The 25047-nt window shown below is 35.6% G+C and overlaps 1 protein-coding gene across 1 annotated transcript; it reads right to left on the reverse strand.

Moving 5' to 3' along the window:
- Window positions 1-941: 941 nt before the first annotated feature.
- LOC107770326 (pathogenesis-related protein STH-2-like) lies at window positions 942-2646 on the reverse strand. Its single transcript, XM_016589621.2, has 2 exons — window positions 2370-2646; window positions 942-1574 (listed from the first exon to the last, which is right to left on the reverse strand). Exons 1-2 carry the CDS (start codon window positions 2551-2553, stop codon window positions 1279-1281), a joined length of 480 nt encoding a protein of 159 aa, XP_016445107.1. The 5' UTR covers window positions 2554-2646; the 3' UTR covers window positions 942-1278.
- Window positions 2647-25047: the final 22401 nt, after the last annotated feature.

Below are 25047 nucleotides of genomic sequence, written 5' to 3' on the forward strand. Positions count from 1 at the left end.
ATTAACTAACATATGAAGCTCAGAAGTAATCTGATTCACCGCTACATACGTTGCATCTTTTGCTCTCTTTTTTATTTTTTTTTTTTTTTTTTGAGAGAGAAAAAAAATTATGTTAGTAAAATTATGATTTTAATAGTAATTGTTGCCACCTCCACATGATTATTCTTTACTTTAACCACATAATTAATGGAGTTAGGCTTCCTAGTCATCAACAAGTGTGATAAGAATAAAGGAATTACAGGTTTAGGTGCCACTCAATATTACTGTATTTTGGTCAAATTAAACTAAAGCAAGATTCATTGCATATCTGGTCGGATTATACATTGAGAGAGTAAAAATAATCTTTAACTATCAAATTGGATTTAAATTCAATACGCCGACAATGTGAAGATACTTTTTACACTATCAAATAAATTTTAATACATGATAGCGCAGGTTAATTAGTTATCATCTTTACACTATCAATAAATTTTGATGTGTATCATGAGTTCAACTGTAAACACCTCTTTTTTTTAACTGAAATTACCTACTCCTAAGTAACCTAATGTTGTACATATTTTTTATAGCACTAACGTATAGAACTGTAATAATAGGTTACCTTGTTTTCTAGTTAATAACCAATTTGTATAAGTTCTGAACCTCGAGCTATCTTTCAATCCTATATAAATGAAATTAGTGTATAGCATTTTAAATCAAGAAAATAATTTATAACTACATTCTTTAGAAAAGGTTATTAGGTCTAATTTTATTTTGTTTCTTGCATGTTTAATTTGCTCAAAGTCAAATAGTAGTGGTGTTAGATTATAATATGAAATCTATATAATGCCTCCCAAAACACAAAAGTATAGCCAAATCGATACTAAGCAATATTGAAATATATAATGCATTAAAACATTAAATACACATGAATTGAACACAATTTGTATATCTTTTTTGGACTGCTATATATATACCTTTAACAATAAAGTATATAACAATAAATGCTTCTTTATTATTCCATGGTTGAACTACTACAGTCGAACCTCTCTATAACAACCTCGTCTGTTCCGATATTTTTTGGCTGCTATAGTGAAATGTTGTTATAAATGACATATATTATAACATAACATAAAAATCGGTTCCGAGAAAAACTTGGCTTTTATAGTGAACGATTGTTATATGAGGAAGCAGTTATAGAGAGGTCTGACTGTATATGTATTTAACAATAAATATTTCTTTATTTAAAAAAAAAAAAAGGAATCGCAGCCATAGGCTTCATTTTAATTAACACGAAGCAATTTAAGCATAAAGATTTGGATTTTGAAGGAGATGAGATTCCACAGCTTTATATATGCCAATTGCACTGTCTTTACCAGCCTTGATTTCTTCTTCTTTGACTATAAAATCACCAAATCCAATATACTTAGTTGTCATCTTGCAAATGCAGCCTCCATTTGACTCTTCAAATTTTACTTCATAAGAAATAGAGTCAAGTTTATCTCCCAATGCATCCCCTTCAATCATAGTGTATTTGCACACCATATTTTCTTTATCTAGTTCATCTATTTGATGTTTCACAAACTCAAAAGGACTACCTGCAAATTAAACCAAACTTAACATTATTATAAAATATAAAAAAGATAACCTGATGCACAAAGTATATCACATTCATACAGAATCCCGGGAATTGCACCCTAAGGGGTGTGATACAAAATGTCGTTACATCACACCATTTCGAAAATTTCATTATCACTAATTAAATTTCATTATAATGACTATTATAAAATGTCGTTAGAAGGATTATTATATAACCATTTGATTAGAGATTGTGAGGAGGGGGGTTAGAATTTTCCTTAAGCTTCATTTGCGGGGTGTATTTGATATGTCGGAAGTCATCTTTTAGAAAATATTTTCTATGAGAAAGTCGTCTTGGTGTTTGATTGCTAAAGAAAATTATATTTCATCCAAAAGGGAGAAATTAATTTCTCTATCATATTGATGGAGTGATGGATTTTATTTTCTTTATATCTATCTTAACTTTAAATTCATATTACATGCTACAATTAACATATAAATTTATTCTTTATATACACACACACACACACACATATATATATATATATATATATATATATATGTGTGTGTGTGTGTGTGTGTGTGTGTGTGTGTGTGTATACACTTTTCACCTCTATCAACCGAACACAGAAAAATATTTTCTAGTAAATAACTTAATAACAAACTTGGAGTTGCATATATTTGACATCCTCAAAAATCTTTTTCCAAAAGTATTAGATAAAGATGAGAAAATCTCGAACTAGGTTCCTATATAGTGAAGTTATATAAGAACAGAATAATTACGTTATAATTAAATTTAATATATATTCACTAACCTTTTGTGAAGTTGACTTGTTCAATACTTCCAGCTCCACCATCTCCTTGTAACAAATCAACACTCTCAACAAATTGAGGCAATAGTTTGGGTATTAGGGACTTTGAATCCACAATTAAAGCCTTGAACAAACGAATTGGTGCTATAGGGGATGTAAGCTCTTGGGTAAAAGTTGCAACACCCATGATCTTGATTAGGCAATTGGTATTAGAACTAAAAGTTTAATTAGTGGCTAAAAAATCTAATGGTTTCTGCTGATTGTATGTAATTATGGTTAATTGCCTATCGCGAATTCGCGTATATATAGCCTAGAAGGGAAAATTTGGTTTAATTTATATTTTTGGAATTTCAAATCCTTAGTTTAACAAAACACATGGGCGGCATTTGATGACTTGATTCAAATTTGGAGACCAGGAATATTTAATTTTTTTATTTTTTCAGTCTTCTTTTGAGGCCTCTTAATTTTTCCAAATCAGAAATTTTGATCAAAGCTAAATAATGTAAAGGTTGCACATTTTGTAGCTATAGTTAGGTGACTTAGGTCTAAGATGTTGTCTTGCCGATAATCTGAACGTAGGTTTTTCTAACCAGAAAATGAAGAAGAGAAATTTTCATAAAGTACTACAGTTTAAAGTCTAATTAATATAAGTAACTATAGTTTACGTAATTATCATTTGTAACTATAGTTTAACTGTTACCGGATTGTATCATTTGTATTCAGATGCGCAACGAATACAACTAAAGCAAAATTGTAACGACCTGACCGGTCGTTTTGAGCACTAGCATTTCGTTCAGCTATTTGGAGTCTCGATTAGTTTCGTATGATGTATTATGACTTGTGTGAATCGTCGGTTTTGGTTTTCAGGTTATTCGAAATTGATTTGGTATGATGAATTTCACGATTGAAACTTTAGAGTTAGAAGAGTTGACCAAGTTTGGCTTTTTAATATTTGACCTCGGATGAGAGTTTTGATGGTTCCGTTAGGTCCGGATGATGATTTTGAAATCGGGCGTATACCCAGATTTGCATTTGAATATTTGTAGAAGATTTCGGTGCTAATTGGCGAAAGTTGGAAATTTGAAGGTTTGAAAAGTTTATAAGTTTGACCGAGAGTTAACTTTGAGGATATCGGATTCGGATTGTGGTTCCAGGAATTGGAATAGCTTCGTTATGTCATTTGGGACTTGTGTGCAAAATTTGAGTTCATTCTGAGTTGATTCAATAAGGTTCAGTACGAGTTTTGGAATATGAAGGTTCAAAACTTTGTAAGCACGTAATTTTTGACCCATCATGTTTTTGAGCTATTTTTAAGTGTTTAAAATATTTATTTCACTTAACTTTAATTTTTATGGAGTTTTAGTCAATTTTTACTTCAAATTACAATTTAAAAACACAAAAAATATTTTCATCTTTAGTTTAAGGTCAATTAGTATATTTATATTTATAATACTTTAATTTTTTTAATTTTTGCCATGACTTTAGCCTATTTTCTTTACTTTTACTTTGTTATAACATCTAAAAATACAAAAATAGTCTTGTTTTAGTATGTAGTATTATTTTAATAGTTTACTCTACTTAAATAAGACTAATTAATATTTTGTAGTATTTTAGTAGTTTAGGCTCAATTCGGAATGGCCCACAAGATCTGAGCCCAATAGCCCATAAGATCTGAGCAGCTAAAAAGGAGAACCTGAGAGTAAGAAGGAAAAAGTTGCGCAGCGGCTTAAAAAAGGGAGAGAGCAAAACGCGAGGTTGGGAATTCTCCCTTTTTGCTCGACTGATTCTTCTTCCTCAATACAGCAGATCCGCCACCAAAGCCTCATCTTTTTCACCATTAAAATCAGTCTATAAAACTTCCATTAAACCACCCTTAAGCTCCATCAAACAGCTCCCCTTTCTTCACCCAAACCCAACTGCGAAAAATCACCTAAAAACAGTCCCCTTCTCGTGAAAAACAGTAGCTCCAAAAATTGAGTTCCTTCCGTCGAGTTTGTCATCGCCGTCGAGCTCCATTCTGGTTCAAGGTTGTTCGCATTTTCGATTCTTGTCCGGTTGTTGGGTTTTGGTATTGATAGCTGAAGCATCATGACTGCTGTACAAAACTCGCTTCTAGATCCTTTTAATATATTGGAGAAAAGTTCTTCTCTTTGGTTCTACAAAAGGTTCAATCTATGTTTCTTTTAATCTCTATTATCATTTCAATCTTTCTTACTAATTAGAATGTCATCTGTTCGTTGTTATCTTTAGGTGCTTGTAGTATTTAGTTGATATTTTCTTATAAACCTGTGCATGTGATTGAATATTTATTTCTATTCCTTTTAGGATTGAAAGACCCAAGTACGATTTTGGTTCTATTCCTTCAATAGCATTTTTTTTTCTTACTGGGTTTGTTTCCTTATATGTTTCTGTGATTAGTTCCCATGTTTTATTTATTATGTTAACTTATGTTGTTCAAGATTTAATTTGCAATCATCTGAAATTTGGCTCTCATATATTATTTATATAATCTGCTAGTGAGGTTCATGGAATTAAGAGTCGAATAAGCATAATTTTTTTGATAACGCTTGAACCTTTACATTTCATCTCAAACTCAGAAAGAAATATTCACTCTTGAATACCGTAGTTTGTTTTAGGCACGATTAATGAATCACTGTGGCCATGGGTACGGTTCCCGTGGCATGGTCACGATACGTAAATCCTAATTCGAGTATGTGTTTCACGTGACTCGACCATAACTTCAAATAATAATAAAAATATACATGTTATGAATCACGGGTGCGTTTCAGTAGCGCGGTTCGCAATATGTACAAAGATAACAAGTGCGCGACATCGCGACTTGTTCAAACCCCCCATAAATACCAAAAGCGGTTAATATATGATAAAAGCGGCTAAAAGGTAAAAATACACAATAGGTTTCAAATATGTATTAAATCAGATAATTAGGCCAATTATTAATAGTTGAGCGACCGTGCTAAAATCACGGAACTCGGGAGTGCCTCACACCTTCTCTCGGGTTAATAAAATTCATTACCCGGTCTTCTAGTTTCACAGATTTTAAAACATAGTCAAATTTCCTCGATTTGGGATTCTAAAATAAACCGGTGACTTGGGACACCATAAATTATTCCAAGTGGCGACTCTGAATAAATAAATAATCACATATCAATTAATGTCACTTAAATTGAAAAAACTCCCCTATCCCTATCCCCTTCGGGAAAAAGGAAGTGTGACAAACTTCATTAAGTTTGATTTGAGGTGCGATTAGTTATTTCGATATTGTTATGCGTGATTTGAGGCCTCGAGTAGGTCCGTGTTAGGTTATAGGACTTGTTGGTATATTCAAACGGGGTGCCGAGGGGCTCGGGCGTATTTCGAATTGATTTCGGATCATTTTTCTTCACATCTTCTTTGGTGGTTGCTGCTGCCTCGACTGTCCTTCGCGATCGCGAAGATTGGTATGCGATGGCGTAGAGGATATCTGGTGCTGGGCATTTTCTTCATCGCGGTCGCGATTGGATGGCAGCGTTCGCGTAGAGTTGGGATGGTCTTCATTGCGTTCGCGTAGTGTTTGGGGCTGAGCTGGGCAGAATGCTGGTTCTCTCTTCACGTTCGCAATGTTGTTACCGCGAACGCGTAGTTATGTCAGTCTTGTGTATCGCGTTTGCGCGTCTGTTGATGCGATCGCATAGTGCATTTTTAGGAGCAGTGCTTTTTCTTCTTCGCGGTTGCGATGATATTTCCGCGATCGCGATTCATTGATTCGTCTAGTGATTATAAGTACTCTAATTTTGGGGGTTTCGACCATTTTTACATATTTGGAGCAATAGAGCTCGGATTGAGACGATATTTGAAGCGATTTTCACCATGTAGATTGGGGTAAGTGTTCTCTACTCATTTTTTATTTTACATCATGAATCTATGCTCGTTTTTGGCATTTGGTTGATGATTTCAAAAAAGAAACTTGGGATTTTTGTCTAAAGTTTTATAGAGTAAATTTTTGAGTTTTGAACATCGATTTGGAATCGAATTTGAGTGAAACTAGTACGGTTGGACTCGTAATCGAATGGGTTTTCAAATTTTGTAAGTTTTGTCGTGTTTCGAGGTGCAGGCCGGGGTTTGACTTTAGGCTTTTGATTAAAAATTTGACCTTTATCATTTGAAATTATTTCCTTAGGCATTATTTGATGTATTTGAGTTACTTTTGGCTAGTTTTAAACCGTTCGGGGGTCGGTACGCGCGGGATGGTATTTTTAGAGTATTGTCTGGCTTGCTCAGTATTGGATTTGATTTGTTTGAGGTAAGAATCCTATCTAAACATGGTTGAGGCACTAGTTGTTTGAATTATTTGTGATAGCTACGTGCAATGGGTGCGCATATGTGTGGGGTTTGAACCCATGTGCGAGCATCAGAGTATTTATCCATGCTCGGGTAGTGCTTAGGCTATGATACGCCTAGAGTTGACTGTTAAGCTTTAAGCTACAATGTATCTCATATTTTTATCATTGTTGTGAACTATTTGAGTCATGTTTGAGGTTACGAAGAGGCTAAATCCCTGAAGAAAATTTGGTAATTTCTATTTCTGTGATAAATGGCCGATTTAAGCTATGATGGCACACATTGCACATGCCTACACTTTAGCATGTAATTATACCAATCCAGGAGCATGAAATGTGATATTTTATCCATTATATACATGTGTTCATATATATTTGCTTCTGTGTGATATGATTGAACTGGATGCATGTGATCACGTCGGGCGGATTGTATCGATATGCATGTGACCACGCGAGGGCGGATTGTGTTGATGTGTGTACGGCGAGGGCTGATATTGAAAATGTACTTGCGTTCCAGTTGTGGCTATCACTTGTCATTGGTAGCATTAGATTTGGATTCTGTTAATTTACATTTCAAATAATTGTTGTAATTATTTCAATTTAGTTTTGTAAAAATCTAAGTTTTAGTGACTCATGACTTATACTACCAGTCCTTGGGAATTCTTTGAATAAAAATTCAGTTATATTTTCATTATTTCTCTCAGTAAATCTCATTTGAATTAGATTGTTGCTAATTGGCTTACCTAGTGGGTTGGGTTAGGTGTCATCACGACTAGTTGGATTTGGGTCGTGACAAAAAATACAAAAATATAGAAAAAGAGAATGCTCTCGTTGAGAATCGAACTTCTAACCAACTAAGTTACAAGAGTTTGTTGCTCTCTTATTTCAGTTCAAAACAATTGTTCTCTTATTTTAATATTTTCAGCTATAAAATTCAAATATAACTAAGAATAGTAATTTTTAAAAATATAGTTATGAATAATATATACAGTATATATGTATGCGGTGTCGCATAATTTTTCCACTAAAGAACGAGAAAGGTCCAATGCTGTAGGCAAATAAGAACGAAAATGCAATTTTTGAAAGTTGAAAATTCTTTGACAATCTGTTGCTTTATAATGCCATGGTCCAATAAGGGAATGAACCTACTCATTAATCTGACTTTTGTTATTTTTTATTAACTGTACAACGTTGAAAGAAGAAACCAGAAAAATTGAGGTATAAAATAAGAAAGCCATACTTTAAGTTTCTATGTGACCTCCTCTTTCAAAGACATACAAATCGATAACTTTATAAACAATCTATTTCTAACCTAAAGTTGTAAAAACTTCTTTGTATCCTTAGCAAATACTCTCCAATTCTTCCCTTCTACTGTACATATTTCCAATGAGTACCTAATTTCAAGACACTAACAGTATATAAAATATTTGCATATCAGGCCATCTAAAAACTAAAAAATAATTGTAAGTTACTGTCTGAATTAATAGTAACTAGAAAGTAATACAAGTTAAACCTATATAGCAGGTTTTAGAAAGTTTATAGGAAATCTTAGTAGTTTAGTTTTGGTTATCTAACAAGACGAAAGTTCAATTTCTCACTTTGTAACCCTCCTCCATTTTCCCCTCCGGCTCCTACCCACCATGTAAGAGAAGAAAAGAAAAGAAAAGAAAAATAGTTAGATTTGCAACTTATGATCAGCTTACAGCGTTTGGAGATATATATTTCCTCCACACAAATAGTTAAATAATATGGTCATGAAGTGACATTTTTGTCTCAATCACCACTGCACAATTGTATCATCAGCCACTTCCATCAACCAATCACTTGATAATTATTGCTGCCAACCAGAGTCGGACCTATGTATTGAGCAGAGTTTGAGCAGAGGGTGGGGCGTCAATGGATATTTAAAAACTGATCGAACCGATTTTTAAGTTTTTTTTAAGAAAACTGTAGGTTTTTATATAAATATATAACTGTACCAATAATTAGGGTATATTTTTTATTTTATAAAAATAAATCGAAAAAATATTAAATCGTAATAAAATATTAAATTTTTTCTTTGGCCTTGGAATTATGAAAGTTGTTACAAGTCAACAAGTAACTAAACTCAAAATCCCAATTCTCAAACCTATTATGCTACTTCTAATGACACTAAATTATTTCCAGCATATTCACTAGCAAGACACAAAGTATTCTAGCGATTATGAGTAGCAAACTACAATGTATTGAATATGTTTCCTTCCGTATGATTTAGATTTATCTTTTTGAATATTTAATCTTCTATAGATTTTATTCTTAAATCCCTAACTTGGTTAATATCTTTTCACTCGTCTGATTTATTTATTTATTTGTCTTTGCTTAGTTTCTTTTACGGTACTGTAGAATAGTTGATGGATCTATACTCTAGCCATCTTTCATGTTTTTATAATTTATCACCCTTTAAACAGTAAAAATATCTAGACAGTTTTGCTAAGTCCTATAAAAGTGTATATGTTATTGCATTCTACTTCTACTAGTGACTTTTACATGATATTCAAAAAAAATATCGAAAATTAACTGAACTGTATCGATACCGAAAAGAAACCGACATGATTGGGACGGTTTCGAAAAGTCTAATTTTGGTTAAACATTATTGAATAAACGAAAAATTGGTATGGTATAAATTTTACAAAATAACCGGCCGAACCGAACCATTGACACCCCTAGCAGAGGGTCACCAGACCTGATAAACCTCATCAAAAATTATAAACATGTTTCCGTGATATATATATATATATATATATATATATATATATATATATATATATATATATTAAAAATGATTATATATTTTATTTGGAACCTTTAAGATCGAAAGTCTGATGGGATAATGGTTGAGCAATTCGCTCATGTGCCCTCACTGCCTTCAAATCTTCAGTCTGCCTCTATTATCAACTGACATACCACGCCATTATCAGTTGTCACCATTGCTAGCTTTTAGAGCGATTTTCATCACCAAATAATTTTTACAACACTATGTAAATTAAGATTTAGATTATTATTTATTTAAATGATATATTTTTAAATTTTAAAATAAAGATAAGCTATGCATATTTAAATACTGAGAAAAAATAAACAGTCTCAATTATTCAGAGTGAATATTTAGATACAATATTTTAATAATCGGACATGTATTTCTATTAAGAGATTTTAGTCTTGAAAAAAAAAAATCGAGGCTTTAATCATACATAATTTTCCTTGTTCTTTTTTATTAATTATAAAAGAAGCTCGCCACTGTGTTTGTGAGAGCTCCAACTAAACAACTTTGGGCCTCTACCATTGGGCCCGCAAAGACAGACCAATCAAAGCCCACATTGAAGTTTAGATTTTAAAAAGATCGGAATTTTCAGAAACAACTATTGTTTAGTGGCTACTAACTTCCTATAGTTACCATATACATAATTACTTCTTATAACTATTATTCAGTTGTTACGGTAGTGTATTCGCGTTGCTGTATTCATGAATATAGCAGCAAAAAGCGCCTAAAAATTAGGGCAGTCTAGCTATACGCGCATGTATTCACATGTATTCGCGCCATGTATTCATGAATACAGTAATGGTAATCACCTTAAAAATAGGTCTGTCCAGATGTCTAATAACGAAAATAATATCAATTAGTGTGATACACTCCTAATATAACTCAACAAAATTAATTCTAGCATGCCTCATTATCAACCCAATTAATTAGAATGAATTTTCAGTTATATATAATTGTTGTATTTAACTTTTATGTTTAGTGTGTTTCAATATTTTTTTTACTGTTGCATTTATTAGATTCAATGTTTGTATTTATTGTATTCGTTATTTTATATTCAGTGTATTCAAATATATTTGTATTAATAGTATTTTAGTTATTCCTAATACATGTTATTACTGTTGTATTCAGTATATTTCATTGGTTGTATTCATTGTATTTTTATTTGTATTCAGTGTATTTTACTATATTTTACTGTATTTTAAAATTAAATGTATTCATTGTTTATATTATGTTATATTTTAATATTTGTATTCAGTGTATTTCAATATTTATATCTTGTATTCATGCATGTTGTATGTATAATATGCATGAATACAGGTATATTCAGCTGTATTAAAAAATACAGACTTTTAAAATACATAAACACAGGCAAAAGAATGTATTTATACAAAAACTACAATGTGTTTGAGTGAATTTGTACAGAATACAATGTATTTGTATCATTGCATGTGACTAAATAGCAAATAAGAGAAAAAAGTTCGTCAGAGATGGCGTTTTCCGGCCAAGACTCCGTGTATCACTTCACCACCTCTTCCATTACAATTTACAATGCTTCCGATTAAACCGTTTCTTCCTCTTTTCACTCTTACTTACCGTGCTAAGAATCCCTCTTTCTCTTCAATTTCTCCGTCGCCCAAGGTATCTCCGTTTCTTTTTTTGATTATGGGTTTACTTTCATATTTCTGATTTTGAGATTTTTAGGCTTTCTTTCATGATTTGTTTCTTTTTCGTGTCTCTATGATTCGACCTATTTTGATCGGGGGGAGAGAGAGAGAGAGAGAGAGGGGAGGGGAAATTATGAGAGAGAATTATGTGTTAATTGAAAGAAAGAGAGAAGAAAAACATAAATAGCGTATTTCATGCATCAATGGTATTATATACTATATATACCTATTTTGATACTAGATGTTTGATGTCGGTGGAGCACGGGCCCAACAATTTGAATTATATGTTCTTACCTGCAAATACACAGAATAAATGCCATTTTGTAAATTCAATTATGTAGTTTGGATTAAATATGGAAGAATAGATTTGTTTTGAATAGCTAGCACAAAGGAATTAACTTTGATAAGAACAATGGGAGCAAAAGGAAGGAAAACAACCTTTTAATACCAAATCATGTCGTACTTATTGATATTATTATATTTGTGTTCTTTCAACCCAAATGTTACCTGAAGATAAGAAATAATATTCACCATGTTTGTACTAATAATGTGCGCCTCTAAAAATTTTTGGGATATGCATAACATGTAATTAAGGTTTCATATATAGTGTGATCAAATCTTCCAAAGCCTTCATTAATTTATGAATTTAAAGAAATAAAAAAAAGAAACATATATCCCAGTAGCAGCAGGGAACTCTAGAACAAAAGAGAAGCGACCTAGAGTTGTTGTTCTAGCTTTCTAAGAAAAACTTACGTTGCAACTCCAAGTTTCAAGCTCCTTGCCTATGATTGGGAAGCAGGAAAAGAAATTAAAGCTCCATACCATACCATACCATTTAACTTAGTGAAACTGTATCAGTTTTAAAGCTGTCTAATCCCATGAGTTCCTTAATTGGTAGGTAAAAAAATGCAGCAATCAACAAGTTCTAGAAAAAGAAAACCACAAGTATTAACCAATGATCTAACTAAATTAACTCATATAACATGATAAGAAGAGCTAGGTATCAAACAGTTATGGTAGTAAAAATATTTAAAATTAACCTTTTTATTTTATCATTATTTTAATCTTCTATAAATCACCTATGATGCTACTATTGGTGAACACTCATTTGAGCTCTGTGTAACCATTTCTAGGTCAAAAAAATTAAAAGAAGCCATGAAAGAAATGTCCTCAATGCATTTAAGTTTACCATCTGCATATGAGTAATTCAGTGAACATTTTAATATCATCAAACGTAGTTACAGTTTTAATGTTTATATCTAAGCTCTTTTCCTTTCAATTTTTCCCTAAATATTCCTCCGTCAGCATATATATAGGTGGCCAAAAAAAAAGAAAAGTGCTAATACACGTGGCAAAAGGTTAAGAAATTGGATAATGACAAGTACATAGTACAATTAACATAAGTAGCTTTTTGTACAACTCTTCATAAAATAATATTTTAAAATTATTTTGATTTATAATAAATAGTAGTTGTACCTTTGTTATATGAGATAAAGTTTCCTTCTAGAAATGTCAGTTCACTCAAGTCTAGATAGATAATTTATACATAGCAACTGAATTTCTTATTACAAATATAAATATTAGGTTCGGCCGAACTCGAAACTAAGACTCTAACTTCGTCCCTAACTATGACAATTAGGAAAAGATTAGTAAATATTTTGTCCGTAGGTAGTATTATATTAAATCAGTAAATATAAGACATATATAAATTATAAACACATTTACCACTTAAACATCTCAATTTAAAAGCTTAAATTATTTTATTCTATTAAATTGTGAAACTAAGTTATTGAGCCACAACCACTAAAGTTCCTTTTTTCCACCAATAGTGGAAAGAAAAGTAATAAAAGCTTCTGGCAGTTGACTGTCGACTTAATAGTCAATGCTGATCTACAGAACATGATGGAAATTGAAGAGGTACACGTAAGTAACCTTTGTGGGCCTACATACCAATGGGCCTGGATATAGTACTCTTGGGCCACTTATTCCTATTACAATTCCGGCTCCATTTGGTCCTCTCCCCTTGCTGTGGGCCCAATCACCGGCAAAATAAAAAATTGACCCGTCAACTTAAATTAATTGCATTAGTTAAATAAAAATATATATGAAATATGTATATTATGTATATACAATATACACACACAAATAATTTAACTTATATATATATATATATATAATATCGATTATTATTTTTGAGAGCAGCTAAAAATGTACTCTATCTGATTCAATTTAGATGACATATTTATTTATTTCGTCAATTTGACTATACTTTGAAGCTAAATTGAATTAGTTCAACTTAGTATTTTAATATTAAAATTTAGATATTCAAAAACTATACGAAAGTATTATAAGTTATAATTTTTCTCATGTTAATAGGATTAAAAAATATTTTTTAAAATGTTATCCATCTTCAAATAATTTAACTCTAGATAAGCGAAATGTGTGCTATAAATTAAAACGGAGGAAGTACATTTCTCTATAAACATGTCCAGCCTCATTTTGCTCAGCACGTCACTTCTGTTGCCGAGTGCTGATTAATATAAGTGCAATTATAAGGGCATTTCACTAACGTATTTGATTGATCACAAAATTTTTGGATGTTAAATTTTTAGTTTACAAAATATATATTTTGTAAACTATGCGAAATGGTTAATTCTTTTGTATTTGAACATTACTTTGACTTGGACCAAAATGAAATACTCTTGAAACATTTCTTTTTTCCATGTTTCGCTAGTATGTCATGTAATACAATCATTATTAATAATGTGCAAGCCAAAATTTGCAAATATTAAAATGTTTATTTATGATTAAACAGGGTATAAAATGGTATTTATATAGAATAGTTAATTTGTTTTACTTAATACCAGGAGCCTAGGTAGCAGTTCTTCTTGGTGTGGTAGTTTATTTTTCTTCTAAGATCAGCTAACTGCTGGGTTATAACAGAGCTGAGATTTGTAAATATTTATTTGTTGATTAATAAAGTTTAACTAGCAACAAATATAGAATAGTATCAATTCAAAAATAAATAAATAAATAAATAAATAAATCTCTCTTTGACTCGTGAAAGGGTGGCACGTGTAATACCTTACAATTATTTAATAATCCACCTTTATTCATCTATTGAGGAACACAAATCAAAACCCAAATATAGTCAATATGTCTCTATGGCATTTGTGTTGTGATAGCCGACAAACGCACGCATAGTCAGTCTCTCCCACTATCTAATATCCAATGGCTTTTGGTATAGTTGTTGAGTTATGGTCTTAGATGTAGATGTTTTTTGGTTTCTTACTCGGTGTTTGATATTCGTATTGAAATCTGATTATATTCGGATTCACGTCGCGTAGGGCTCCATTCGGGGGGAGCGCTCCCTACCAAGGATCTTTTCATACCCACGACTCGAATTCTAGACCTGTGGTTAAGGAAATAACAACCTCATCTGCTGCCCCACATCCCTCGATGGTAGATGTAGACGTTTTGATCAATAATAGTGTATTTTGCTTGACTCCTCTAAACTTTAGTTGGAAGAATTTGAGTATGACTCTTTATTGATCGAATAACGATCTAAACAAATATTACATTTCCAATCTTTTAAGTTATATATGAGAAAAGAATATAGCTAGAACTTCGTAAAATTTAGAGCAAAATTTGCGAGCTTCTCTAAAAGATTCTTAAGGGTAAGAAAGAATAGAAAACTTGTATTTGGGTAATGGAAATTGATGAAGGTATGGCACTAATAATTGAAACTGCTAATGGAAAAGTGGAGGTGCTCTCCATATTGTGAAACGATTAGAGTATCTCTTTTCTCAATTAGAGATCTCTAGTTCAAGTCTTTTGAGAATTTGTATACAAAATGAGCCTACAAGAGTGTCAATCAATTGAGCCACCATGTTTGAGAATAAGGTGAGATTCAGGGAGCTAATGGACGGTAAATCACTGATCAAAGAGTATGTTGGGGTAAAATGGTCAAAATATACTCTTTAAATTGTGTGATATTGTTCGTTTTGGGCCAAACTTATACAGTTTTCTCCAAAATATCTCAAATCATTAAGAGATCCTTAAATCTTATATGTAGACTACTAATCTTTTCAGCTACCAATATAGCACTTTGTTCACATATCCAATAATCTTCTCCTCGAACTAAGTTTCATGTAGCCAACTACCATGATCCACAAGTCAATTTTGAGATTCACTATGTGCCACCACATCGTTAGAGTATTTATGGCAACCGAAAACCCACAACTAGCTTTTTCGTGTGTGCATCTTCAAGCTCGTAAGATAAAAATCGAGCCCCACGCCGTCACTTTGTCGTTACCATACTTGTCCTGTGGAACCTGGGCTCTGATATCAGTTGTTGGGCTAAAAAGGCCCAATGATACTCCCAAAATGGTATGATATTGTCGGCTTTGGGCCAAGCCCAACCCCTCCCCTCCCCCTCCCAAAGGCCTCACACTATTAAGAGATCCATACACTTTATATGTACACTTCCAATATTTTCAGCTACCAATATGGGATTTTGTTCGCATATCGAACAAGATTTTAGAGAGATTCTCCATCGATCTGGTGGTCGGTGAGTCACTGATCAAAGAGTAAGCAGCCGCAAAGTTTAACAATTTGGTGGGTATGTCACTCAATTGAAAACTATGAAACAAGTCTACTATAGTTTAAAATTGAAATTGACACAATATCGTGAAGTGGCCGCCCTTGCTCAATATCTACGGTATATGAAACACTTTATCATTTTTAGTAGAATTTCTCGATGCAAATACAGATTAGGTTGGTAAATTTCTTATACAAGTGTAACGACCCGGCCGATCGTTTTGAGAATTTAAGTCACGTTCGGCGGCATAAGACCCTGAACAGCTTCATATATGTGTATTGACTTGCGTGCGTGATTGAATTCAGTTACCGAATGATTCAGAGTGATTTGGGATACTTAGTCCCTAAAACGGAAGCTTAAGTCTTAGAATTTTGACCGTAGTTGGAACTGTATGAAGACGACTCCAGAATAGAGTTTTGTCGGTTCCGTTAGCTCCGTTGGGTGATTTTGGACTTGGGAGCGTGTCTGGACGGTGAATTTGAGGTCAATAACTAATTTAGACTTGAAATGGAGAAAGTCGAATTTTCAGAGATTTTGACCGAAAGTGGACTTTTTGATATCAGGGTCGAAATGCGATTCCGAGAGTTGGAACATCTCCGTTATGTCATTTGGGACTTGCCTGCAAAATTTGACATCATTTCGGATTGATTTGATAGGTTTCGACGCGAGTTTTAGAAGTTGAAAGAATTGAAAGTTCATAAGTTCGATTCATGGTGTGATTCGTAGTTTCGACGTTGTTTGATGTGATTTGAGACCTCGAGCGAGTCCGTGTTAAGTTATGAAACTTGTTGGTATATTTAGACGGGGTCCTCGGGGCCTCAGGTGTGTTTCGGATGGGCTACGGGCCATTTTCTTCAATTTTTGAACTGCTGAATCTGTCATCTAGTTTTTTCTCTTTCGCGTTCGCGTCTATTCCTCCGCGTTCGCGAAGAGTAATTTTGGAGGAAGGAATATTTGTTCTTCGCGTTCGCATGCCTCCTTTCGCGATCGCGGAAGCTTGCCTTCCCCTTCTTCGCATTCGCATCCTCTCCATCGCGTTCGCGTAGTAGAAAATAGGAGTTGAGCACTGGAGACTTTTTACTCTTCGCATTCGCGTCTCTCTTCCTGCATTCGCGAAGGTATGCCACCCCCTCCTCCGTGTTCACGCACCCCTTCACGTGTTCGCGTAGCCCAGTCATTGGACCATCAAATTCTCCTCTCCGCATTCACGAGCCATCTTTCGCGTTTGCAAAGCATATCCGGACAGCCTTCATTTTTCCTTCTTCGCAAACGCGAGTAGTCTTCTGCGTTCGCGATGCTTTAACACCTGGGCAGCAGAATATATTTTCCAAATCGAGGGTTAGGCCATTTTTATCATATCTTAACTTGTGGAGCTCGGTTTTGAGCGATTCTTTGTGGGTTTTCAAGCAAATCGATTGGGTAAGTATTCTTCACCTAGAATTTATTATATTCCATAATTTTATCTTTATTTTATCATTTAATTTGTGTTTTGAGTTGAGGAAAATGGGGATTGTTGAAGAAAACTTTCAAAATGAAAAATCATGATTTGAGGGACGAATTGATAACAAAATTTGATAATATTAGTATGGTTGAACTCATATCGGAATGGGTGTTCGGGTTTTGTGAAATTTATCGGATTTTGAGGTGCAGGCCCGGGGTGGACTTTTGGGTCGATTTTTTTTTTTTGTGATAAAGATTGAGCTTTATGATCCTGAATAGTTTCTTATGAGTTTTATTTGTGGTTTGAAGTTATTTTGATTAGATTTGAGTCGTCCGGAGGCCATTTCACCAAGAAGTTCATTCTTGAGTATCGGTATGTCTTCTTTGAGGTAAGTATCTTGCCTAACCTTGAGTGGGAGAATTACCCCTTAGGCATTGAAACCATGTACGCGAGGTGACGAGTGCGTACTTGGTTTTTAAATGTGCAAATTATATTGGTTGAAATTCGTAGACGCCCTTATGTATTAAATTAAAAAATTATTGGAACATAGTAAATCCTTTATTTGTCATGCATAAATCCTTGTTTTGTTGAATTTATTTTTATATGATAATTTGGTGTGATTGCCACTTTGATTTTATGTGAATTCTGTGTGTTTGTTGATTTGATATTTTTCTTGGAATTAAATTCATGATGGAATCCTTTTCTGTAAATATTTATTAAATAAGTTTAAATTAAGGAGTTAATATAATTATAAAGAATTTGGATTAATGAAGGCGTTGCCCTATACTGAGTATTTTTCACCTTTGTTGATTGTTTTGAGGTTTTATATACGTTGTGTGGAGCCGTGGGCTATTTGTTGAGAAATTTATTGATTCTTCTACATATTTGAAATTTGGTTGTGGTCAGTGAAAAATTGTGATATGAATTATTGTATTGTGTTGTGATTTAAACACTCTCCTTGATGTTATTTATGCTTCCTACCTTGCTTATTAATGATTGATAAGTAGGGATTTTAGCCTATTAATTGCTCTCTTTTACTTGTGTTTTGGGAAAAAAATGCGTGAAGGTATTCCCGGAAACTAACTTAATATGCTTCCTTGCAGGGATTGTTCAAAATGAGTCAAATGAGCCATAATCAACGCATAAAGGAGTCAAAACTTGAACAAAAACCAAAACTGGGCCAAGAGGTGTGGAACGCGGACTGCGACAAGTAAGTGCGGCCGCGAAAGTATCAACGCGGACGCGGCCATTATTTCGCGGCACGCGATATGAAGAATCAGAGAGATGGTTTTTTGGGCACAACTATGAACGCAGACCACGACAAGAAGATGTGGCCGCGAAACTACCAGCGCAACCGCGATGGGAATTTCGCGGACCGCGGTTTCTAAGGTTCAGAGAGTGCATAATTCAAGCAAAAATGAGAAGGGCGGTCCGCGTCAAAATTACACGGCCGTGGAAATCTCTCACGTGGACGCGGTAGAAATTACACGGTCCGCGAAACAAGATTCTAAACAGGTCCAGATGTGAAGAAACGCGAACCACGATCAGAATTACGCGGCCGCGAAAGCAAGTGTGCAACCGCGGTCAGAATTACGTGGCCGCGAAACTTTCACAGGGGTATTTTTGTCCGAAAATTTTAGCTTAGTATAAATAGATCTTTTTGTCAATTTTAGGTTATGTTATGTTTTTGCTGAGTACGTTAGACTGCTAGGTTTACCTTTTTGGGCAATTTTGTACAAGATTTACTTTATAACATTAGATTTTCATCTTTTAATTTAGTATTATGGATTATATCTTCTCCTTATCTTTGATTTCTGCTATTATTATGAGTGGCTAGACTCATAGCTAGGGTTATGACTCAACCCTAGTGTGGGTATTTACTAGGTCTTGAATTTTAGGACTTGAATGTCTATGGGTTAGTGATATTTAGCTTAATTCTTGCTAGAATTATAGAATTAGTGGTTGCAAATACTGATTCATGCCTTTATGATTTGGTCTCTTCTTGAGAAAGAGGGATTAAGTCTGGGAAAACTAGGCTAACAAGGAATTGGGGTGAACTCAAGAAATTGATAGCCCCAATTAAAGGGTTAAACCTAGAAATAGTAATACCCGATTTGAGCTAATATCACATGACTTGCATGAATACCCAGTTGGACTTGAGAAAGCCAAATTGGGCAAAATCACTCAAATTATCGAGAGACATAGAGTGAGTACTTGGGTGTGATGGCTATATTATGATCCTAAATTAATCAAGCTTGCCCTAGATTCTTACTACCCGTTAGATGTCCACCTAGGCGAAAGTCACTACCCTAGTCCTTTTAAACTCTTGAAAACCAACATCAAAAATATTGTACTTAGCTTTAATCATTGCATACAATAGAATAGAATTAGAAGTAGAATCAACACCATCATGTTTGGAAGTGCAATTAGGAGCAACACACGCATCTATATTTAGATATAAACCTAATTCCAAATCAATTAACTCCCTATGAAAATCGATTCCGACCTTGTTGGGTAAAACTGCATCGACCATCCTCGCTACTAAATAGTGGTGTATGTTTGGACCTGATCAATTTTTGGTGCCGTTGCCGGGGATTTAGACGGTCTTAGCTATATATCTAACTATTTGTGTGTTTTGTTTATCTTTCCTTCCATTTTTCTAACTTTTGTATGTCAATTGCTTTTAGGTACCAAATGGCTCTTAACGAGGTCCTCGAACATATTCCTCAGGGGGAGAAGGTAGATGAAAATGAAGTGGATGAGGTTCATCTTGAACCTCAAGTACAAAGAAGAGGTCGTCCGCCTCATGACAACGTTCTAAACCCTCCCCCACCTCCTCCAAGGGCAGCACACCGGATGTTGCCCAATGAAGGCTACGCAAGTGCAATTGTCCCGTCCCGGATTCGGGCAGGCAATTTCCAAATAACCAATGTCATGCTTACGCTATTGGAACAAAAGGGTTTCTTCACCGGAGCTCCACATCAGAACACATATAAGCATCTCAAAGGTTTTGTAGACACATGTTGGGGGAGCAAGCAGACGAATGTATATGAAGACGCTTTGAGGTTGAGACTTTTCCCTTTCTCACTTAGAGGGAAGGCTTTGGATTGGCTTGAAAGGCTACCTAACCATTCCATCACCACTTGGGATGAGTTGGCCGAGAAGTTAATAGCGAAGTTCATTTCTCCGGAACATATGGCAATATTAAGAGATGAAATCCTTGCTTTTAAACAAGAGCCAAATGAACCGTTACATGAGATTTGGGAACGGTACCGAACAATGGTCAAAGAGTGCCCCAACAACGATATGACTGAAGCAATGATACAGAAAACCTTTTATAGGGGTATCAACACAACTAACCAGTGTGTGGTGAATCAGCTCGCAGTGGGTAACTTCATGAACACGCTATATTCAGAAGTATGTGAAATATTAGATGAGATGGCGGACACCTCTTCAGCTTGGCAAAGTCGGGCTAATGTTCCTCAGGGTGACCCTAATGTTATCCATCTTCACAAGGAACTCTATGATCACGGACAAGCCATAGCAGAGTTGACAACTACCATGAATAAGTTAGCCAAGGCACAGCTTCAGCAGGTTCATGGGCCAAAGCAAGTAAATGACATGGAATTAGTGAATGTAATGATTAACAAGAGGAGACAAAGAGGTCAACAAGTTCAACACAATCAGGATCAATTTGAGCAAAGTTGTAGTGGGTACAACCAAGATGAATTTTATGACGATCAAAGTGAAGAGGTTCAATATGTGAACAATTACCAAGGTCAACGGAGCAATGCTCCAAATCAACAACAGTGGAGATCACAGGGAAACAATTAAAATAGGGGCAACCAAGGCCAAGGGAATTGGAATAGTGGTAACAACAACAATCCGAACAATTGGGGCAACAATAATCAAAATTGGGGGAATCAAGAAAATGACCAAGGCAATTGGGGTGGCAATAATAATAGTACTTGGGGAGGCAATGAAAACCAAGGGGATTGGAACAACAATAATCAAGTGATTTGGTTGTGAATAATGATTTGGTTGTGCAAGAAGATGATGAGATCCAAGCCAATGATGAGAATGTGAATGATGAAGTGAGGATAGACATTGATGACAATGTGGAGGTGACACAAAATGATGTGAACCCGTCTAGGGAACACGTGATAGACATACCGGAAATGGTAGTGCCCAAAGCCAAGGCCCCTTTGCTAAGGCCTCCTCCACCATATCCTTAAAGGCTTGCAAAGCAAAACAACGAGAACCAATTCAAGAAATTCATTGATATGATGAAAAGTTTGTCCATAAATGTACCTTTGGTTGAAGCTCTAGAACAAATGCCGGGATATGCCATGTTCATGAAGGACTTGGTAACAAAGAAGAGGTCAATGAACTGTGAGACGATCAAAATGACACATCAAGTGAGTGCCATTATGCATTCCTTGGCTCCAAAGCTAGAAGATCCCAGTGCCTTTACAATTCCATGCACTATCGGTAGTGCCAATTTCGCCAAAGCCTTGTGCGATTTGGGAGCAAGCATTAATTTGATGCCATATTCTGTGTTCAAGACATTGGGGATTGGGAAACCAAGACCTACTTCCATGAGATTGCAAATGGTGGACCGGACAATGAAAAGGCCATTGGGGATAATTGATTATGTGCTAGTTCGGGTCGACAAGTTCATACTTCCCGCAGATTTTGTGATACTTAACTGTGAGGTTAACTATGAGGTGCCAATCATATTGGGGAGACCTTTCCTAGCAACAGGGAAGGCATTGGTTGATATGGAAGCTGGGGAGCTCACCTTCCGGGTGGGCGATGAAAAAGTTATGTTCCACGTGTGTAAGTCAATGAGGCAGCCAAATAGCAACGAAGTATGCTCTTTTGTGGATCTAGTGACGGAGGTGATTGTTGATGACATGAGTGTTATGATCAATGTGGAAAACCCTCTAGAAGCTGTGTTGTTGAATCAGGAGGATGATGAGAAGGCATGCTTGATAGAATGTGCAAATGCTTTGCAAGGAATAGGATCCTACACATATGGACCCCAACTTTCCTTGGACCTTGAGAACCGTAAGACTCCGCCAACAAAGCCCTCAATCGAGGAGCCACCAACATTGGAGTTGAAGCCCTTGCCTTCACACCTCAAGTATGAGTTCTTAGGCCCTTGTTCCACATTACCTGCTATTCTTTCTTCGTGCTTAACTAACGTGCAGGTAGATTCCACCCTAGTGGTACTTCAAAGAAGGAAGAAGGCAATAAGTTGGACATTGGCGGATATTCGGGGTATAAGCACTGCCTTTTGCATGCACAAAATCATATTGGAGGAAGATGCAAAACCTTCCGTGGAACATCAAAGGAGGTTGAACGAGGCCATGCAAGAGATAGTCAAGAAAGAGATCATCAAGTGGCTAGATGTAGGGGTTGTGTACCCCATTTCTGATAGTTCATGGATTTCGCCGGTACAATGTGTCCCAAAGAAGAAGGGCATGACTGTGATCACAAATGTTAGAAATGAATTGATCCCTACAAGAACTGTCACCGGTTGGAGGGTGTGCATGGATTATAGGAAGCTGAACAAAGTGACCCGCAAAGACCATTTTCCATTGCCATTTCTTGACCAAATGTTAGATAGACTTGCCGGGTGTGTTTATTATTGCTTTTTGGATGGGTACTCCGGATATAACCAGATTCTCATTGCACCTAAAGACCAAGAGAAAACCACCTTCACTTGTCCGTATGGCACATTTGCGTTCTCAAGGATGCCGTTAGGTTTGTGTAATGCACCGGCTACTTTTCAGCGGTGTATGATAGCAATATTTACGGATATGGTGGAGGAGTCCCTCGAGGTGTTCATGGATGATTTCAGTGTTGTGGGGGATTCATTTGAAGAATGCTTGGATAATCTTGACAAAGTGTTGGCCCGATATGAAGAGACCAACTTAGTGCTTAATTGGAAAAAGTGCCACTTTATAGTCGAGGAGGGCATTGTCCTCGGCCATAAGATCTCAAAGAGCGGTATTGAAGTGGACAAAGCAAAAATTGAAGTGATTTCAAAACTCCCGCCTCCTACTTCCGTCAAGGGAGTGAGGATCTTTCTTGGTCACGCGGGGTTTTACCGAAGGTTCATAAAGGATTTCCCAAAAGTGGTGAACCCCTTGTGCATGTTATTGGAAAAAGATGCAACATTTGTGTTCAATGATGATTGCATGAAAGCTTTTGAGCTTCTCAAGTATAGATTGACTACCACTCCCATCATTACCGTACCCAATTAGAGCTTACCATTTGAGCTCATGTGCGATGCTAGCGACGTTGCGGTATGAGCGGTTTTGGGGCAAAGGATCAATAAGATATTTCATCCGGTTTATTATGTAAGAAAAATAATGAATGACGCACAAGTCAACTATATGGTGATCGAGAAAGAGTTATTAGCCATTGTCTTCGCCATGAAAAAATTCAGGCCGTACCTCATGGGTGCCAAAGTGATTGTGCACACCAATCAAGCGGCACTTCGTTACTTGATGACCAAAAAGGACTCAAAGGCTAGGTTGATGAGATGGGTGGGGTTCTTCTTCTACCAGAGTTTGACCTTGAAATCATAGACCGAAAAGGGAGTGAGAATCAAGTGGCGGACCATTTGTCCCGCTTGGAAGAGGAGGGGAGGCCCTATGATGGCCTCGAGATTAATGATTCGTTTCCGGATGAACAACTTCTCTTCGTGTCTGTGAGTGGGATACCTTGGTTCGTCGATGTGGCTAAGTTTCTTGTGACCAGCATTGTCCCGAATGAGTTCTCTTCAAACAAAAGGAAGAAGCTCAAATGGGACTGCTTGGATTATTATTGGGACGAGCAATATCTTTTCAAAATTTGCAATGATGGTGTTATCCAACGATGTTTTCCAGAAGAAGAGCAATTGAGTATTCTTGGAGCTTGCCATTCCTTGCCCTATGGTGGTCACCATGGTGGGGCGAGAACTGCCACAAAGGTCCTAAGTTGTGGATTCTATTGGCCCACCTTGTATAAAGACACTAGCGAGCTCGTTAGGCATTGTGATGAATGCCAAAGAGCTGGTGAAATTTCCAAGAAGAATGAAATGCCCCTCACCACTATTCTTGAGATTGGTATTTTCGATGTGTGGGGCATCAATTTTATGGGGCCATTTGTGAGTTCATGTGGGAACACTTATATTCTGGTTGCTGTTGATTATGTTTCCAAATAGGTTGAAGTTGTGGCTTTTTCCAACAATGAGGCACGAAGTGTGGTGGCTTTCTTAAAGAAAAATATCTTCACAAGGTTCGGCACCCCAAGGGCTATCATTAGTGATGAGGGTTCTCATTTTTGCAACGAAGACTTCAACACTTTACTTTCTAAGTATGGTGTCAATCATAAGGTATCAACCCCTTATCACCCACAGACTAGTAGACAAGTTGAGGTCTCCAACAGGGAGATCAAGTGCATATTATCCAAGATTGTCAATGCAAATCGAACTGATTAGTCAAGGAAACTTGACGATGCTTTATGGACCTATCGTACAGCTTACAAGACTCCAATTGGTATGTCTCCGTACCGGTTGGTATTTGGGAAAGCATGCCATCTTCCGGTTGAATTAGAGCATAAGGCCATATGGGCGCTGAAGAAGTTGAACCTTGAATGGGATGTAGCTGCCAATCTCCTGGTATAGCAACTAAATGAACTTGATGAGTTTTGGTTCCATGCTTATTCCAGCTCGTCCTTGCATAAGGACAAGATGAAGTACTTACATGACAAATATAACTGGAACAAAGAATTCAAGGAGGGTGACTTGGTTCTTCTATTCAACTCTAAGTTACAGATGTTTCCGAGGAA

This window comes from Nicotiana tabacum, chromosome 13 (assembly GCF_000715075.1).
Source record: "Nicotiana tabacum cultivar K326 chromosome 13, ASM71507v2, whole genome shotgun sequence".
NCBI classification, from domain to species: domain Eukaryota; kingdom Viridiplantae; phylum Streptophyta; class Magnoliopsida; order Solanales; family Solanaceae; genus Nicotiana; species Nicotiana tabacum.

Excerpts from the sequence above, each read along its gene's own strand:
- LOC107770326 (XM_016589621.2), bottom strand. The coding sequence starts at position 2,553 with ATGGGTGTTGCAACTTTTACCCAAGAGCTTACATCCCCTATAGCACCA. Across the intron at positions 1,575-2,369 it reads ACAAGTCAACTTCACAAAAG|GTAGTCCTTTTGAGTTTGTG; the intron begins GTTAGTGAATAT and ends TTTAATTTGCAG.